Raw genomic sequence first — 21,448 nt, 5'->3', positions numbered from 1 at the left:
GATGTAAAACCAGTGTGATATTTCGTGACACATAGGGACACACCTGGAAAACTGAGGGGTGTGAGGCTTTTAGAGAATAAAACGTTCAAATTTTACTTCATAAAATTTGATCAACATGCCACATTTATTTTTAATGAGGTAAGGTAAATTGCTCATGCAAAAAATAAAAGCCACATAAGTTGTATGAATATTACCAAATACTTGGTGTTGCGTTCGAATAGAATATAGTCAAATTATATCAATAATTGCCACTCTTTAGTTACATTAAGAGTGAATATTCTTATATTTGATTTTTTCGAAGACCAAGGTATCTTGCACTAGTTCTTGGAGATACTTCGTTGCTTTCATCGTCTTTGGCTTACAATGTGGATGTTAGCTTATTCTGTTGTCGAACAAAGCATAATGAAAGGCTATGAAAATTTATTATTCAGCTCTTCTATCCGAAGAATAGTCACTCCGTTACTATTGCATCTACTATATGCCTAAATATGGAATGCCATGGGACGGGTAGCTTAAGAAATAACGAACACAAACCACACTGTCTGAAGTACTATGAGACAGACAACCAGAAAGAAACGGAAAAAGATAGAAGATGACAAGGGGAGAAGTAGCCGAGGGCGTTTGCTTACCTTGGATTTTCGTGTTAGACCCTAGTTGTGTTGTATTCAGATTCATGTTTGCTTAGAGACCCAATGAGGCAGAACCTGGAATGTTATGGCTATTTCATTCAACAAAGTAATATTTGCACAAAATATAAACACATACATTTTTCTTAATAAACATTCCTAAAGTTAATAAGTCAACGAGAACAATAGTATTACAGCAGCATGCAAATTATATTAACTCAAATTAGATATTGTAGAATTTGTGAAAAAAATCTACATATATCTATATGATTACGTAAGGTATAGTAAGCATGCAAACACAGCATAATTCAACTAGACGTATTTTGGAATTTTAAAAATACATTATTAATTTCAAATTTTTCTGCCCAAATATTTTTACTCATTTTAGGAATATGAACATATAACACATGATACTCTATATATGTCTAATAGAAAAATGAATAAGAATATTTCTCCTGATTTCTGTATTTAAATATAAATTTTCAGTATTTTAGCATTCAATGTTATAAAATATAATATGTAATATAAACGTTATGTTATATGGAAAAATATACTCTTATTTTCTTAGCAAAGTTAATAGACCTATTAAAAATATTTTGAACTGAAATGTTCAATAAGATTGTATGGCAATCTTGGTAAAGCAACAGTTTTGGAAAATCGTTTTGTGTCCTGAGATATATAAATATTGATAAGAGCAACAACTATGACTGTGAAGGCAGATTAGTTGTCTAGATCTCTATCATAAATGGGGTGGCCCGTTTGTGTAGAAATAGTTTCTGTACGTACAGAAATAAAAATCTTTGGTCTGTGTGCACATATGTCATTGCACACATGTACATTTCATGCTCGTGTGTGGGATATAAAAAGAAGAGACTAGCACTAGTATAAGAAGGGAGGGGGTGGGGAGATGACGCTCTCTGGCTTACACTATCATTCACGGGGCGAGTGAGCATGAAGACAGACTAGAACACAATGCTGTGGCAGCATTTCCGTCTTCAGTTACAGATGCCATCAAATATCTATGGATACTGACCGCTGGACGGATTTTTCGTGTCTGGATAGCCTGTGGCTCGTGGTGGGAACCTCCTCAATCTCGTCGATGTCACAGGCATCTGCGGCATCTTGTGAGTAGTTGTGTTTCATGACCAGGATGTTTCTTCTGTTCACGGGTGGGATGAGGGGCTTGACTGGCTGCGTGGGTATCTCTGCCAAGATAGAAGCGTCCCTTGTGCTGAGGTTACTGCGACTGCCTTTCGCGCTGGACAGTTGTGATCCACAGTGATGGTCATGGATGCATTTGGAAGATGATCTTCGCAGTTTATGGTAATTTTCAAAGTCTTCTGCCACATCTGCAAAGTCAGCTGTTGCTCCGGTTCCTCTGAGCGTGCATAACTCATAGTGAGGAGGCTCAAACACCTCCTGGAAAACGGTCTGGTCAAAGTCTGACTTCCTTTGGACGTATTTTTTACGAGGCTGTTTGATCTGTACAATGACAGAAACGATAATAAGGATGATCACAATGCAGGAAGTCACGCCAATGACCGTCCCACTGGTGTTGGTCAGCTGATCCAGCAGGCTGGTTTTCCTCTTTTCTGTAGGTAGGAGAGAATGAAAACAACAGACAGACAAGAGGAGAAACAACCCACCATGTGTTAATATCACCTTCAAAAATGCAAATTAAAAAAATTTAAAGCAACATAGGCTGAGCATACACTTTTCACAGCCTTAAATTGTTACGTGGCAATTCTTCAAAATTAAGATTCTATTTTTATAATTTTCCATCCATAAAAAGTAACTATCCCGTTGCTCACAGCCCTTCTTTGAATATGAACATGTGTATTTATTTATATATGTATGATCATATAACATATTCATGCAAAAATTTACATAAGACTTAGAACACAATGTTTATGAAGGTCCTGGTAATTTCCTGAACTATGCTTTGACTTCTTTTCCGAGTCATAAAAGGACCTCTAAAATACTGAACCGGTAAGGAGTAGATGGACCTGTTTTTCTCTTTACTTTTGCTCAACAGGTAAAACTGAAGTAATAGGACACACAGCATTATGATACCAAGAATAATTCAAGACAAAATCACAGCATACATTTTGAAATGGTAGCAAGAGAACTTGTCCATACTTTTCCAAATAAATTATCATGAAATTGAATACTAAAACTTGGGTGTAATAACATTATGGAAATTTTCCTATTAGTGAAGAGCAAAATGAATACACATGATAAAATAAAATAGAGACATGAAAGAGAGAATGTGCTTAGGAGATAGTATCTCCATGGACAGAAGGTTGAGAAAATAAATTATAAATAGCCCTTCTCACAGAAGTAGTAAAGGAATTAATTCATTTAATAAAACACAACAAAGTAAAGTAAAATGCGTCAGAGTTTTCCAGGAAGCGTGAACATCCATGGCTTGTGGGCAGTTAGAGAAATTGGAATGAATATTTTTAATCAGAATCTCAAAACTTCCCATGTTAATAATGAAAATATAAATTCAAGTTCGAAAAACCCAAGCAGAATAAATATAGAAGACCCACCCAGACATAGAGACTTTAAATTATAGAGGAAAAGAAATATTTTTAAAAAAATATCAACCAGGGGAAAATGATACATGGAGAGAAAGAATCCCCACAGTTTATCACGTGGTTGATAAGCATTCGTGGTCAGAACAACACATGCTCCCAGATTCAAGTTACTGCACGTGAAATCATACTAAGTTACCAGATGCAAGATCATACTAAAAACCCACAGAAATAGCTATATTCTTAAATTCACTATCTAGTAAATATGCTCTAAAATTGGCAACAAAACACTGTCAGATTTTAATAGAACAAAAACAATCAATAATTGTTGGATCTGCCTTAAAAAGGTCTTGAAGTTACACATAAGAAAACCGTGGCCATGGAAAATCCAAATGATCAAGAGAGAAGGGGTAGAGAAACAGACATATTTGTCTTCCTCCTGTCCAGCAGTCTGCTTCATAAAAAATACTGTGAGATCTTTATCACTGAGTGCCATAGACTGTGGTTTAATGGTACCAGTAGTAGATCTGAGTGCTAGGACATGAACCACTGTTTATAATAAAAGGAGAACACAGTGATAAGAAATGAGTCCCTAAATATGATCGATGCAGAAACAATCACCAAGGCATGTTTATGGCAAATTACACTAACATAGACTTCCCTTATTCTGTTACCACCCTGAAAGGAGAATGAAATAAAATAAAATACCAATTAATTATCATATGTTCCTGAGGTTGTAAGATACATAAAATAATGTAGAAAATAATGAGTAAAGAGTGTATAGATTATTAGTGTTATGTACAGAAAAGGCTTTACACTTCACTAGAATTTTCAGCCTAACACATAAATAAAAGCTAAGTTGTGTAGGATGAACCCTTACCCAACACAGTAAAAGTAAATCAAGAAAATATTGAAAAACACTAAGGAATACATATTACAGTACAACATATCTACATAGTGTTGAAGATCTTATACTAGGAGCAAATGGTGAAAAAATATATGAAACATATAAAAAGCAAAAACTGACAAGATTTATGAATATTATTATACATGGATACATTAAATAACCTAAGGGAATAAAGAAACTATCAGGATGAATGTAAATTAGTATTCAATTATTCATTGACTATAGCAAACATTTCCTTATATAAAAAGTATAATGAATTTTAAAAGGAGTGAAATGTTTGTCAAAGAAAGTTAGATGCAAATAAATACACTTTAGGACAAAAGTAGGTTACTAACCTATGATGATAAAGAAGGAAATCTGGAGGAAAGTTTAACAATTCGAAACACTCATGGGTTCAAAACCACATGACATAGAAGTTTTATAAACATAGAAAGCAAAGGAAGTCACGCACTATGATGAGGAATTATTATCTTTGATTCCTGCAGATGACAAAGGTGAGCCAATGGAATTATAAGGCGAATACAATGCTATATGAACCTACCAGATATACAGATATAAAATGCTCTGCCCATTATCAGAAGCACTCATAGCCTTCTCTTGTGGTTTACTATATGCTAAGCCATAAAACCAATCCCAGTAAATTACTAGCTATCATAAAAGTAAGTTCTGCTATCACCAGAACATTAATTAAGATTTCAAAGATGGTTTAACTCTCTGGAGTTAAGGCGGTGTGCTATTATAATGAATTTTTCATCATGTTCCTTTAATCGCTCTTTTCTTTTTTGCATACTCTCACATCCAACAAAATGATGTTGATGTTTGCTCGCTTCCACTAAGGTGTGAGGCTAAGTCAGAAAGCATTTAATTTCCTATCTATCCCCAAGTAGTTTTTTCACAGAAATCGTGACTAACACCCATTATCAAAAATAGTTTCCACTAGTCAAACTCTTTTTTTTTTTTACTGACTTAGTGGTTCAGTGGGTACTGGACAGGTTTTCTCTGCTTCTGTTTGCAGGAAGTAAAGATTTGATAGACCATACTAAAATTGCTCCTTGTTAGTCTTCTTTTGAACAGGGTTAACATTCAGCCTTTATAATAGATGTCTTTATGTTGACTAAAATAGGGCATAACCCAGTCATCAAGCCATATTTAAATAACCAATATATTGGTTGTTGGCTGGTGCACAGGGCAAGGACACTGAGAACTATTTCATAGGAGAGGAAAAAGGTTTTGTTAACAAAATAGAAGTGGCTTCAACTGAAAACAGAAATGATCTTCCTAAATATTTTATCTCTAGAGCATGAGCAAAAGATGAATGGATACTTTTGAATAAATGAAATGAACTTGAGAAAATTGAAGAAAGTAAAATGGAGTCATAGGAAGTGAGTCTTTCCGCTACCACTCTTTTCTTCACTTGGCTCTGCAAATTCTCATGAGGTATCTTTAGTGTCTAGAATGTGAGTCCACTGTATAAATGAGGAATTCTCCAGACATTGAGATTATTTGAAAACTGATATTAAGATAAAAGAAGACAGACAAAACCACATCCTCTGTTACATTTTTAAGACTGATACAGCTATAGTTCCTTCCCACTCGAGAGCTCTGAATTCATTACCTTTACAGTGATTTTCATCCCAGGGATATACACAGTTCTGGAGCCCATTGCAGACTAGTGTGTTGTTAATACACATGTTACTGTGGCAGAAGAATGTGTTGCCTTCACAGGGAGCTAAAGGAAAAAAAGAGGGGTGAGGGGAGAAAGAACATGACAAAGAAAGTCAGAATGAATGCTCTCAGTGCAACTCAATTGGGAGGTGCATTCAATGAGACACGTTACTTATTTCACCAGAAAGTTGCCACAATGATCATTAACCCTGGTGACTGGCTCTCCACCGGAGGCTCAGATTATTGGAAGAACACGATGTCTCCACTCTCATCAGAATACACAATTCAGCAAAGTTTATGTAATTTTCCTGGGCATATGCCATGCACCACACTGAAATTCTACATATGTAGATTTATTGTACAAAGGTACCAATCAAAGTGGTTATGTCTTAAAAAGTATGTGTCTGACAAATACTACTAAGAGAAAATATATATTAAACAAAACCCCACAACACTTTTGATTATGCAAACTAAAAGCTATAGAAATCCAGAAACAAAAGTAATTTAATCTTCAACAACCTCAAAAAAATATGAAAATACATATTCTGCCCATTCCCGCACACGTACATGCACATACACACACACGGGGGGGGGGGGGGAGAGAGAGAGAGAGAGAGAGAGAGAGAGAGAGAGAGAGAGAGAGAGAGAGAGAGAGAGAGAGAGAGAGAGAGAGAGACTGAGTAACAACGGACAACATAGCCAATTCAGAGGAAGTGGTTCCATCTGCACCCTGCTCTGGCCTTCCCAGTAAACAGTGTTTACTTCCCACAGATGGGGGTCTTTTCTGGGTCCCTTGTATAATGTTTAAAATACATGGACTATCATCTGGAAGAGCTATAAAAAGCAGAGATCCTGTGGCAGTCATTTTCAAACTATTATGCTTAAAGCTTCATAAATTAGTGAGTTATTAAGGGGTGTGTAAATCTATCATAATGTAAAAACTTACGATATGTTATATTGCTGCAAAAATTTGCTTTTCTAACATAATTTGCTTTTTAAAATATAATGGAATTATATTTGAGTTTCTGTAGCTAACTGTAATGACTTTGCAGAGTGGCGATGGTCCATTACGCAATTTCAACACAAAATATAAAGGCAATTTCTGCACACAGATTAGAGTGACTTCAAAATGTGTGTGTGCATGTGTAAAATGCTATTGATAAAGTGTTAAACTGTTCTTGTTTATAGTTAATAACCAAGTAAAGGATGCCATTAAGATACTTGGTTATCTCTTGGCCTTACATAATGCCTCGTGGATATTACAATGGCTATGTTATGCATTAGTTTAAAAAATTTAAATTTATGAATCAGATGAGCATTTTACCTAGGCTATGACAGAATGTGAGAGTGTGCCGCTAAGAATGCTGAGATGGAGATGTGAAAGAGTAACAGGGTGGTCTTGATTTCCAGATGCTTCCTGATTGCAAAACTATCAATCAACATATTTTTACAACATTTTATCAGTTATTATAATGTGGTTTTACAGAGAAAACAATAAATAAAGAAATGTTAATAAATTCTATCCCAATGTTTTACCTTCAAGCAATGAGAATTACCATCACTTACCTTGACTAATAATCTAAGTAGTGAGTATTATCTCTCTCTCTCTCTCTCTCTCTCTCTCTCTCTCTCTCTCCTCTATCTATCCATCCATCCATCTATTATCTATCTATATATCGATTATCTATCTATCTATCTATCTATCTATCTATCTATCTATTTTTCTGTCTAGCTTTCAGTTGTGGAGAGTCATGGCTTTCCTTGGCACAAGCAGGGTGACTATGGATAGTAGGGAACACAGAGAGTTGGCATGGAATCCTCGCAGGCCATTCTCAAACTCTCAGCACACCTCTTTCAAACTTTCAACAATTGAACCGACCAACATGTCAGTTACTCTTTTACGATCTATAAAATGGGGTGAATGTAGGGTTTCTTTATGCACAGGATGTATAGGAGGAATGCAGATATTATAAGCATTCCCTGGACCTGAATGTAGCTTGGTGAGAGAGGGCTTGCCAAATAGATTCAAAGCACTAGTTTCTATCCAGCACCAAAAAGATTAAGGGATATCTGGGACCTGTTTCAGGAGAGAACTGAAGCATAGGTGATAGGAAAAACATCTGATTTTGAAACCTGGTCCACAACTTCTTATCTGTGTGCTTAAATGAATTTGTTCTGATATTGCCATGTTTTGAGTACACCTATCTAAGCAAAGTCATGGATGTTACCTCAGAGGATCAACAATTATATCTCTAAGCCTTCAACAGCTGTGAAACTGATATGTGTGTCACGTGCAGGCAAATGACAAATCCTCATCAGCTGTCTTATTGTGTTGAGGTATTTACAGAAGTAAACTAAGACCTTGTAGGACTGATGTTGGCCAGACATTTCAAAACTGCAATTGGGAACCAGTAAGATTAGAGCCAGGAGGTCAAAATGAAACTTGGTTACATGATAAGTAATCTGTATCAAAAAATCAAAACTAAGAAAAAAAAGTTGCAATCTTGACTAGATACATAAAATAATCCAAAGTGGCTAAAGTGGTATTTTACTTGTTAACTTGAAAAGAAATGTTTTTTGTTTGTTTCTTTGTTTTTTTTCTTTTTGAGCTATCACTGCCTTGTGCTAGTGAAAAGGCATATTAGACTATACTACCAACAAGATTTTTAGTTATTTTTTATCTATAATATATTGCCACAATTTAAGATATTATGCTTCAATTATATCAAAAGCAAAAATAGAGCATATACATTTAAACACCAAGATAAATGTAAGCTTTTAGAATGTATGTTTGAATAATAAGAATATAGCTTTAAAAAGACCATAGCTTAAGCAGGCATATGCACTTCTGATATTCTGCTTTTTACCTTTTAAAAAGGCCATCAAAATAGCACGTATTTTTGTTATTAAACAGTAGCCACAGATATTGAAGTTCCATCATTTAAAAACAATACTGACTAACCTAGTTGATTTTACATGTTTTTCAAACCCACTCTATAAAAATAAAATATTGAGATCCAGAAGTATTGCTGGTTGGTAAAAGTAACAATGCTGCCTTTTAATTCTGATAAAAGCATTTGAATATTTTAGAAAAAACAGATAGTGTATCTAGAGTGTGAGTCATTTATACGTACCTTCAATGCAGTTTATCTTTTATTCACTGAATACTCATCCAAATACCTCAAACTGAATTATGAAGAAGCACAAAATTCCCCACCGCGTTTTCACTTGAGAAGTGGAAGAAGAGCACGGGGAGCCATAGGGCTTAGATGTCAACCAGGGAACAAATAGGAGCTGCTTATTCAGGGAAGTTCCATTGCTGAGAGCTGCTTACTTTTATTTACTTCAAACAATCCCATTTGTTATTTAAAAGGGAAAACGGTGTTTAAAATTTATGAGTTATGTCCTCAGTGTTATGACCTCATTACAGCAAGCACTTTTTTAGTTCCTAGGTAAATACGGATTAGTGTGGGAACATATTATTGTGGTTGCCATTCTTCAAATAACAAAGCCATCACACAAACACTCTCTGGAAAATGCATAACAAACATTCAGGCAAAACGTGAGTTATTTCTGGTGGTTAATTTTTGGAATTTACTGAAATCACATTCTGTTTATCTCCTTTGGCGAGCATTCCCTTATTTTTACATGCTCATATACTCCCCGTGTTGTTCGAAACACATGAATTTTCATCAGAAAGTATAAATTATTGATTAAAAAATCAATTTTCCATTTCAGCTTTTGTAAGGTCTAAATGGCAGTTTTTATAGGACATCTATGCTTCTATACCGTGAAGAATAGCTAATGAACCTAATTGTTTTGCTGTTATGCTGTGTAAATTTGGTTGTGTGTGCACTCTATCCACAAGGTGGCGGGCGTCTTCCACATTTCACTGAAGCTTCCTCAGAGCTGTTAAATGTTGCTGTGTTTTTTTGGGTAAATGCCCACAGTGGTGTAGCTGGGCCCTTAGGTACTGTAGGGGAATGTGAGGACTGGGAGGCAGAGAGGGTGGATGGGTGGGGGAACACCCTCATAGAAGAAGTGGGAAGGAAGATGGGGTAGGGTGGTTATGAATGGGAAACCAGGAAAGGGGATTAACATTTGAAATGTAAATAAAAACAATTTAAAAACCTGGAAAAAATATCGCTGTGCATCCCTCACCTGAAGACTGTTGACTCTTCAAAGCAGTAAATGAACAGGGTCCTCAAGATCAGTGTGACTCAGTGTTAGAAAAGAGGAAGTGAGTTAGAGAAAGAATTGAAGGAGCTGAAGGGGTTTGCAACCCCATAATAACAATTCCTATTAACCAGGGCTCTCAGGGACTAAACCACCATCCAAAGCATACACATGGACAGATCCATGGCTCCAGCTGCATATGTAGCAGAGGATGGTCTTGTTGGGTACCAAAGGGAGGAGAAGCCCTTGGTCCTGCCAAGGCTGGACCCCCCAGTGTAGGGGAATGTCGGAGTAGGGAGGCAGGAAGGGGTGGGTAGTTGGGTGAGAGAAAGGGGATAACATTTGAAATGTAAATAAAAAATATACAATTAAAGAAAAAGAAGAGAGGAAATAAAAGAAAGAGATGAATAGCCCAAGCACGTACTATTAGTTATTCTAAAATCCATATTTTATAAAACCAAAGATCTAATCAGAGATTGATTATCTCCTAATTTCATGAACACAGGTTCAGTTCCATAATTAAGAGGTTTTAGATTAATAGCTACTGTTTTAATGTTGAGTTCAGTAACTGCTCAATCATACTCCTAAAGTCTTTCCTTTCTTCAAATGGACGAAAATTCTGTAAATATTAAATCAAATGTGAACGAATACATTTCTTTCTGAGATGCTATTTCAACTCCCTGCATTTCTGGGGAAATAAATCTACCAGGGGTAGATAAAGTCAGTCACTCAATTATCATATGACAGTGAGAAACTGAGGGAAAGGAGTCCGTGTTTGCAAACATGTTTTTAAGACTGATCTCACAGTCTGACTTCAGCAGTGGTCTCTCCCCTTCTCCCCTTCCTTTTTAATCTCCTTCCAAAAATTTTTTTAAATGATTTAACCTCTGCTTACGCCAGAGCTCACACAGCATGGTGATATACACATCACACACTCACACCCACAGCACACTCTTCTGATTAGTTCAGTTCTGCTTTGTCATGTGTCCCACCTCTAAATCACTGGAAATTCCTTTAGACCTATGAGAAGGAGGAGGAGGAAGAGGAGGAAATTGTTCTGAGAACATTTGAAACTACTTCTTATTTGAGTTAAATGGTTATGAGCCTTGATTACAATGGATGATTTAAACTTCCTGATCTTTAAGATGGTTTGGAGTCTCTTTGATTGTTGTTTTGAAGGAAAAGTTAAGAAAAAGTCCACACAGTTATAAATAAGTATATGTGCTATGAATCTATATTTGATATATATTTGTGTCTATGTTTGATAGGCAAATACACAGTGAAAAGGCCTGTGTGATAGAAAACTAAATTGATTTCACTCAGTACGTAATCATCATGATGTGCTTTGTTACCAGCATTGCCTATGTGCTTCAGGACCCTACAGCAGTTTCTAGAGGCATCTATCTATGGTTACATTCTGAGGCCTTTTCCCTCCATGCCCTTTTACCTAGACTTATTGTTTACAAGGACTCCATTAATTTGCACTGAGTTTAAGTTAAAACCATTGACTCAGGATTCACCCTGGACTCTGGAAATTGAGAAGCAGTCTTGACTTGAGCATTTTAATTCCCACATAGCTTCACTACTTGGAATGCTAATTAGCATCCTAATTGAATATGGCTTAATAGAGTCACAAAAATGGACTTTCACCCTGTTCCTAAACAACACTATCTCCCCCTTCATCCTCTCTCTTTTTTCTTTCATTTTATCACTGGCTAATTGATTGGTACTTAGTTGAAGCACAAAGTGATTAAGTTCATAATGACATAGCATACTGCTACTGTACCCTGACACATCCACTGAAATGTCATACCGCATATCTACTGTACCCATCTTTTAATCTCCTCCTGTCCCCTATCCTTGTTTCTGATAGTCCCCTTCAAGAATCAGAGGATGATTAGAACATGTTTTATAAAATTAGGTTTCAATGAAATTGAAAATATAAAAGGAACGAACGGATAACTTTCTAGTATATATGACTTACCAACATTAAACCAGGATATCACACCAACTTAATAGATCATTAAACCAACTTGATAGATCAGCAACAAGCAACTGAGAGAGCTAAGCAACGAATGTGAGGGTTGGTAACTAAAGTCAACCTACCCTTTTAAAGGAAAAAAGAAAAAAGCTAACACTAAATTATTCAGGAGAGTCCATGAAATAGCAGTGGAAAGAATGCTACTAAACTCATTGTTGTAAAGCCAGTATCACCCAATACCTAAACCAGATAAGGAGAGAGAGAAAGAGAGAGAGAGAGAGAGAGAGAGAGAGAGAGAGAGAGAGAGAGAGAACAGATTTCTTGGTGAGCTGGATGAAAAATTATAGAAGGTTTGCAAAGAGAATTCAACAACCCACCAAATGTCAAACACCATGAGCAAGGTGACTTCATTCCAGGATGCAAGAATGAATTTATATCTGCAACTCAATAAATGTGATATAGCCCCAAAGGAGACTAAAATAAACATATTTCATGATCATCTTAATTGATGTAGAAAACGTCTTTAATTCAGCATCCCATCATGATAAAAGCCCCGAAAGAACTAGGAGAAGGCTGACTATGAAAACCCTAAAGAACTGAGCACAGACCTCTAACCAAGGAACAGGAAAGATACTCTCTCCACTTACATCCTTTCCATTACCGTACTTGAAGTCTTAGCTGTAACAGTAAGGCAAGGGAGAAGGGGGAAAAGACAAGATGTTAAGAGAAAAAGGAAACACTCATTCCATTTGCATATGGTTTGACCCTACACTTAATACATCCTAACCACTCCAACAAAAACTCTTAGAAATGATTTTTCTAAAGTTCAGAAAAAGCTCAAGATATAATTGACATCAAAATTTGGCAGCTTTTCTATTACACCATTAATGATCACGCTGAGAAAAAGCTAGGGCAACAACCCATTTCAAACTAACTTAAAAAACAACACCCACCTATACCTTCCTGGCCCTTGTGACAGATGCTCTTGTCCCTTGGCCATTCAGTCTAAACCCGATGGAGTATTCTGAGTCACCATTGTATCAATGAACTTTTGCAAGTGCCCTAACTTGTGCTTGTGTGGTGTGTTTGTTTGTGTGCATGTGCAGGAGTGCTCCAGTAAGGTCTTGTCCCTGACTTCAAAACCTGCAAAGGCAGAAGCCAAAAGAGGAAGTCAGGTAGCCTCTGTTAACAAGTTCCTCAAGAATGTAGATACCTCAGCACACTCCCAGTGACAAGTCCCCATCCTTCCCCACTGCATGAGCCTTGGTGTTCTTACATAAAACTTAAGCTTGCCTCCTCAGACTACCTTTGTCAATCCACTGTTTTAACCCCTCCTTTATATCAGAACCTAAGGCTACAGGAACTACTTTTGCTTGTGATAGTGGTGTGCTGTGTTGGAATGTGTGTGTGAACACATGCTTGCTTGAGTGCACCCTTGTCCCTGCATCCATGCTTGCAAGTGAAGAGGCCAGAAGAGATGTTAGGTGGCTTTTGTTTCACGCCATTTAATTTTTGGAATAGGGTCTCACAATAAGCATGAAGCTCATGATTTTGTCCAAGCTATTTGGGCAGCCAAATCCTCAGGATTTACTTGTCAATGTTGGGATTACAGATGTTCATATCCATACCTGTTTTTGCTATATTGAGTGCCGGGGACTTGGTCATAAGCACTCTTACCCACTGAGCCATTCCCTTAGGTACAACAGGAACTAGTTTTTGCTTGCTTAGTGTATCCTCACTTGCACACTTCACAGAGTACAAATTCCTCTTCAGTCAATGAGTATGAGATGCCAGGGAGGGAAACATGGCTCCAGATACATATGTAGGAGAGGATGACCTTGTCTGGCAGCAATGGAGGGGAGGTCCTTGGTTCTGTGGATCTTTGATGCTCCAGCATAGAGAGATGCTAGAGCAGTGGTGGAGGGGGCACCCTCACAGAGGCAAAGGGAAGGGTGAGAGGGCAGATATGGGATGGGAAGTTTGTGGAGGGTTAACTGGAAAGGGGAATGTCATTTGTAAATGAATTGAATGATTAATGAAAAAAAGTATGACAATGGTTTTTAGTTTCTAATGAGTTTCACTCTTTTCTCAGTATAAATGATGGGGAATAACACTAGGTCATCGAACCCAGCAATTATAAGTCATAGTAAAATACGTATTTTAGACATTAAAAACCAGATTTAAAGTAGATTGTATAATAATACTAGGCATTTGTCATGATGGTATCATAATTATTGAGTCAGACTGATAAAAATTATAAAACATGGGTCTGGAGGAATGACTTAGCAATTAAGTGAAATTAATTGCTCACTACTAAGTGATAATGAAAACCAGAGTTAAGATCCCAGAATCTATGCAACAAGCTGCACGTCCCTTAAACACCTTTAACTCCCACTCCTGTGACTCTGCCCCACTGTTCTGTCCTCCAGGCTAATTCAGGGATGTATACCCTCACACATGCATGACATACACCATGGCATACACCAAAGTCTTCTTAAATTATATACACATCTATCCATCAACACTGCCGCCACAATATCCCTCTCAAATAGAATTTTTCCTGCTACCATTTTGTAAACTAAAATTGACCCTTAGATTTCAAAGTTAGAATAAATGTCATTTTCCTGAAAAATGTTCCCCAAACTGACCCCAGATATCGATTTACACATCTTCTCTTCATGTATTTTATCTTCCTTCCATTTGCTTTGAAAAAAAATCAATGTTTCCGAAATTCTCTGTTCTGACATGATTTTTCACAAAAGCACTCAGTCTTAGGAAAAAAATGTATTTCTCAATCTATGTGATATAGAGAACTCTGCTTGCAAAATTTAATTCAGTCTCACAGAATTATTATATTCCTCTGCAAAGCTGTGATGAAATTATAGCATCCCACCCTTGAGTTTTATATTCAGGAATGCAAGACATAATTTCATGTACACATTTAATTCCATAGGTAGAGCTAATTTCTTTCCTCTCTTATGATGTGAAAAACATCACAAGACACCTACTCGAGTTTTCACTCCAAGGAACTATTGTATGCTTTTCTACCATCATTATGTCTGCTCTGACTCAGCTGCGTGATGATTTATTCATTGTGTGCAATTAGACATCACAATTATAATGAGGAGGATGTTGGATTGCTTTGCACTGGAGTTATTATTAGGCCCTGCACATTTGGTACAGAGTTTATTTTGTGACGATGTATGCGTGCCTGCAGTCACTGGTTAGTTTAGACACATTGTTCTTACAAAGGTACAATATTTGGCTTTGGAGCTGAACATTTCAAGAACCTGCAGTAAACAGAGACTTCAGCCAAGTTTAACAGGACACATTGCCTGGAGCTGGTGACTGGACCGCTTCATATGCTGACAGTTCAAGATAGAAATCTTCCATTGCCATACGGAAAGAAATGACACAGATCTTTATTGACAGCTATACACTTCAACGGCTTTAAAAAAACAGCCGCAGCAATTAATACGTATGATTTCCCAAGAGCTTAAGATCCCTCCCACGTGGCTTCGTTGCTCTAAGTCCCATTCGCCCTCTTACAGCCCCACATCTCACTAGTCTACATTACTCTACAATGTACAAAGGGACATCTTTAAAGACTATACATTGAGGCTAAGTGATTTCAATTAAAGCAATTGTTTTGTCCTAAAAAAAACTGAAGGAATGCATTATTATGTAGTAAATATTATTCTATGTACCTATGGATTTCATATAGAAAGTTCCTGGTGACTCAAGTTAAATGACTAAGTCAGTCAGTCATAAGAGAACATTAAAGATAATTATAAAATAGTAAACTGTTTTGGCTCTTGTTATCTTTGTGGTACAATTGAAATGCAGCAAAGATTTGAAAAGAAGGGACGACAAAGTAGAAGGGAAGATATAAAGAAGGATGGAGGGAAAGAGGATTGATAACAGATTACACAATTTTATATCATTTTCCTTGCCTCCCTGCATTTGGAGGAAATATATTTAAGCCTGTTACCTATTTGTCATTATTTCTCCCATTTCCTGGAGAGGGCACTGAGGGCTAGTCCAGTCATTCCTTATAATAAAGTAGTCGATTTAACTAGCTCATATTAGGACACAGTATTAAATATTCATCATCCTATTACAGCATTTGTTTCAACAACAAACCCTTTGTAAATGACTGACAAGCGATTTATTTTCTCGTAGTTGTCTAACATTAATTTTGATATTAGAAACATGTGCCCACTTGCCAAAATTATAACCTTATGATGATGCTTCATGGTTGGTTAGTAAGAGGCAGATGCTTGCAGCCAACCATTGGACTGAGAACAGGGTCCCCAATGGAGGAGTTAGAGAAAGGACTGAAGGAGCTAGAGGGGTTTGCACTCACATAGGAACACCCCAGAGCTCCAAGGGACTAAACCACCAATCAAAGAGTACACATGGAGGGACCAACCAAAGAGTACACATGGAAGGACCCATGGCTCTAGCTGTATATGTAGCAGAGGATGACCTTGTCAGGCATCAATGGAAGGAAAGACCCTTAGTCTTGTGAAGGCTTGATGTCCCAGTATAGAGGAATGCCAGGGTGGGGAGGTGGGAGGGAGTGAGTAAGTAGGTAAGGGAGCACCCTCATAGAAGCAGGTGGGGAGGTGGAATAAGGGGTTTCCAGAGGGGAAACCAGGAAAGGGGATAACATTTGAAGTGTAAATGTAAAAAGTCCAATAAAAGAAAAGAAAAAAAGTTACTTAATTTAAATGATATTTTCTTTATAAAGAAAAGGAATACATTCTTATAATTTCTAAAAGTAGGCATGTGTTTAGATACACCACAGTTAGTTGGCATTGATACACGCAGTCTTCAAGTCATTTCCACTATCATGCTTCAGCAAACAACTCCTCAGCTACATAAAAAAATCAAAAGAGAAATAATTCGCATGTAGTAACATAACTAGCAACATCCTATCAAGCTACAGCCTTGTCTCACCAATGATAATAAAATAAAAAGAAGCCATGATTTTGAGAAAAGTTGGGGATGGGGTGAGAGAGGTTGAAGGGAAGAAAAATAAAAGGAAAAATGATTTTAATTTAATTTTTAAAAATATATCAAATAAAAAGAAGCTTCCGAATTTGTCCACGTGATGATTAATAGAGAGCTTAATGATTAATAGGATGTCGTGAATGTCAAAAGAGAATTCACAAATGTCATGAGATTAATCATTTCAAGAAGAGGACCTGATCCTGGATTATCTAGGTGGGCTCACCTTGAGACAGGATGTTACAACAAGGCAAAATGAATGAAGGGAAGCCTGCTGCTGTGGAAGGAGTTCTGAGAGACACAGCTGTTTAACTGAAACTGATGAGGAGAGAGACTCTCATCGGCAGTCTCAGGAGACCATGAGACAAAACCACAGTGTCACTACAGTCTTAGCCACTTAAACCCTTAAAATGCTGACATCAGAAATATAGCAAAATAAATTTGTTTAGTCTGAGGGAATGACACTTTTGTTACAGCGTCAACAGATAACTCATGCACATGGTAAACAGGACGATTTTGTACTAGGTTAACCTGATCATCATGTGTCCACATTTGCTGTGCAATGTGCCAAGAGTAACATCTTTTAAATTATTTTTCCATCTTAGAAAGCCTTAAAGTGAACTAGGGGTGTAGTTACATGTAACAGGAAGTGCCACTGTTATATCTGAGGGCACTTGTAGTTTGACTTCTTTGCGATTGTAATAAACACCAGAACCCAAAGAAAGTTAGGGAGGAAAGATTTATTTGGCTTTCATGTCCCTATCACAGTTGATGGCCGAGGAGTCAGGACAGGAACTTAAGACAGGATGCTGGCCTCAGGAATCGAAGCAGAAACCAGGGAAGGAGAGGACACATTCCCTTGCTCGCCAGGGTTTGCTCAACTTGCTGTCTTATTCTACTCAGGACATCCTGTCCAAAGATAGCATGGAACTCAGCAGACAGCACACAGGACCTGCCCACACCATCATTAATCAACAAAATTCTGCTAGACTTACCTACCTGACAGAAGCAATTGGGCAACTAAGTTTTCTTTCCCCCAGAAGACTCTACTTCGCGGAGTTGGCAAAAACAACAATGAACAAAACAACAACAGCAAAACACTAACTAGCTCAATGATACTGTAAAACAGAAGATTTACCTAAGGAAGTCGGTCACGCAGGCATCAGCTAAGCATTCAATGGGCTATAAGTGGTGGATTCCACTGGGGTGGATTCATATTACCTACACTCAAGGCACAATGGAGCAATGAGATTCCTTAATACTGATTAACTTTTTTTCTGAGATCATAAATTATTCTACTGAAAAATACAATGTGGGTTGTCTTATTTTCTTAGATATAATTTATCCCTTTGCAAAGTCTTATCTCTAGCTTTTAATGTTTCACTAGAACCATACATATTCCATGTAGAAAAAGCAAAAGAAACAAAACAAAACAAACCTAAAATTATTACTAAACCTGAATTTTATTATCTTGTACTCATATGTACTAGATATATAGTGGGAATTTTATGTTACATATATATCTATTGTGTTTACAAGAATATATCCATATACAGTGTAGACTCCTTCTGTTAACTACTTTTAGCATCCCATGTTTAATACAGTTTAATATAATTCTCTACTATAATGTTATTTTAAATAAAAAAACACAAGTGTATTCCCAGAAATATTTAACTATTTGACTTAAGAACATTGATTTGGGCTAGAAATGGTCACACAAGCCTTTAAACCCAGACTTGAGAAACAGAAGCAGGCGGATCCCTATGAGTCTGAGGCCAACTTGGTCTACTTGGTCTACATAGAGAGTTTCAGGCCTGCAATGGATCCTTTCAAACAAACAGTTAAAAAATCTCTCGTGTATATTATTTGTTTAATTTTAAAAATATTTACATTTATTTTTAATTTGCGTGTGTGTGTGTGTGTGTGTGTGTGTGTGTGCGTGTGTATGCGTGTGTATGTGCGTGCACGCAGGTGCGCATGCATGTGCCCACATGTGAATGCAGGTGCCTGTGGAACTCATAAGGGGTATTGGATTTATTGGACCTTGGTTGGACATTTGTGATCTAGGATTGGTTGTACAATTGTGATCCAGGATTGTTTATACAGTGGTGATCTAGGACTGGTTGCACATCTGTGAGCCAGGGTTGCTTGTGCAGTTGTGACCATCCTGGCATATGTTGGGAAAGGTACTCAGATCCTTACACTAGGTGCTCTTCACCAGGAAGCTGTCTTTTAGTTCCAGACTTTATTGTTTTAAGTGTATGATTTGCTATTGCACAAACTACTTAACATTAAATAAAGCATTTAAAACGTAATGGTGCATGCTTTAATGTGTGGTGTTGGACTGTCCCTCAGGCACCTTGTTCCCTAAGAGAAATACAAAAGCTTTCACCACACTTTGCCAACTCCAATCCATGTTCATTGTTGAACATGGATGGGTGAAAGAAAAGGTCATACTGAATGCATTCTTCTCTTACCGCTATACACTGACGCATTTTACTTAGAGAAGGGAACTTTATGGGAAGGCACATAGACTACTTTATGATTAACTACTTACTTCTTTTTTCTCCATTTCTAATACGGTCATCATCTTTTTCTTACTGCCGTCTTCAATTCCTACTTCTTACAGGGTTAAAAGCAGAATTTATCCTGACAGTTGGTCACTCACTTGCATTTTCCTTGTGGTTTAGGTATAATGGTTTTTCATCAATATAAATATGAAATGCCATGCACAGAAATAATAGTGAATTTTACTACCCACATTGTCTTTTGCGTCTATTTTAAGAAGACATGCCAAATTATGACATATATTCCACAATTTTCTCAGCATATTTTGTGTACTGTTGATATTTAAATCTATGACATCTGGTATTTATGTAACTGTATGACATACACAAGTAAATATTTCCTACATTAATAAAGTGCTCTTAATCTATTTTAAGCCCAACAATTTTTAATGGTGAGCTCTAGAAATATACCTCACTGAGACATAAATTTATACTTTTGAATAATCATAACCAATGGCATTTCTTTCCTTGCAACTTAATAGTTACTTGGTGAAACGCAGGCTGAATATAGCCCCTTAGGGTCTCAGTAATCATCCAAAGTTGACCATTGTGTCTGGCATTATCTTTCCAGAAAAAAATATGTTATGATTGATTAAATATCTTAATGATATTTTATAACAGTATAATGTATAACTACAATCAAATGTTAATCCTGATAGCCACAGATAAGTGTCGTTCTCACCACTCATCAAAGGGGCATCTTTTTGCAGCAGACGGAAACCACAACTCAGAATGCAGAGCACAACTGTTTGAAAGGTGCCTGGTCTCGATTGATAAATCTACTCATACATCTCAGGTCAGAGGATTGGAATATCTGTTGGGACAGGAACGCTGTCCCCATCAAAACTCAACAATATGTTTGTCTAAAAGAGACCTGCAAGGTAACAGTACCAGGTAACAAATTATCAGAATCTTTAAACATCATCCAGTTATTTTCACAAAATCTCTATGCATTAGAAGCCAATGCACACTTTTGTGTCAAGAGTCCTTTTCCAGGGTTTTTAGACTCCATGGAATTCATATTTTTGGGGTTATCTGACTAAATTCTTAATCTTCCTTCTTGTTGGTGTCCAGACACTGATCTGCAGTGTCTGGTGCCCTAAGAAGCCACCAGTTCAACCGGCTCCTCTGGTGTAAGCCATATAACTGGAGTAAGTTTCATTTTCATTATGGTATTACCTGGTGAGGTCATGGCTTCCATGATGGCCTTCCCTTTTTATCACCTTATATCTATTTGATTAATGATAAGCACTCTGAGGGGAAATTTTGCTACAGAATACAAATATAGCACCATTCATGTCAGAAATTTCAAAAGCTAATTCTAAAAACTGCTCTATCATGGGTCTTGTATGTTGTCTTCATACTCTGAAAAAATTTTAACACATCTAAGAATTATTCTTCACATGTCTCTTGAAAAACAAATGTTATCCTTTACAATTTGAATCAGAAATAAACTGACTACTTTGACTCATCTCTATAAGTTGACAGGAAACTACAATGTACTATGTGAACATAAAGTGTTCAGTGGTTAAAAATATCTACTTGCTTATCTATTTATAATGCACATTTTCTGCTCATCAATCAAGACCTGATAATTTATTCTTCCATAGCTGTACATGAGAGCAGAACAGTAAACAGCTATCCATAAGCAAGAATTTTACCAACTGATGGGGTCTACCCATCCCCATTACTGAATTCAAACAAAATCCAGAGCACACTGGCTTAGGAAAGGCAGCAGTTAACCTGAACAGGTATTATTGACCAGTGTCTCCAGCATTCAATTAATGTTAAATAAATATATCTGCCACAATTGGATATGAATAAATGTACTTAAAGATAAATTTTACTACATATAACCTTTTAAATGGGGAGACTCTTCAGGATAAAGTCAATGACTATGGAAAGTGATGTAAATATATTCAGCTGTATTATTAGAAAAACTTTGACATAATTCTGGAAGATAAACCTCAATCTAT

The 21,448-nt window shown here is 36.8% G+C and overlaps 1 protein-coding gene across 4 annotated transcripts in view; it reads right to left on the bottom strand.

Moving 5' to 3' along the window:
• Positions 1-21,448, bottom strand: part of Neto1 (neuropilin and tolloid like 1) — a 120,394-nt gene that overhangs the window by 6,072 nt on the left and 92,874 nt on the right. For all 4 annotated transcript variants that reach the window (XM_087592699.1, XM_087592700.1, XM_087592698.1 and 1 more), the window contains 3 exon segments: positions 5,686-5,799; positions 1,660-2,218; positions 630-704 (listed from right to left, as the gene is read on the bottom strand). In XM_087592699.1, the coding sequence (XP_087448825.1) occupies positions 644-704; positions 1,660-2,218; positions 5,686-5,799 (734 nt within the window). In that variant the 3' untranslated portion in view covers positions 630-643.

Source organism: Rattus norvegicus, chromosome 18 (genome assembly GCF_021556685.1).
Source record: "Rattus norvegicus strain SHRSP/BbbUtx chromosome 18, alternate assembly SHRSP_T2T, whole genome shotgun sequence".
Taxonomy (NCBI): domain Eukaryota; kingdom Metazoa; phylum Chordata; class Mammalia; order Rodentia; family Muridae; genus Rattus; species Rattus norvegicus.
This window is presented reverse-complemented; position numbering and strand designations above follow the sequence as displayed.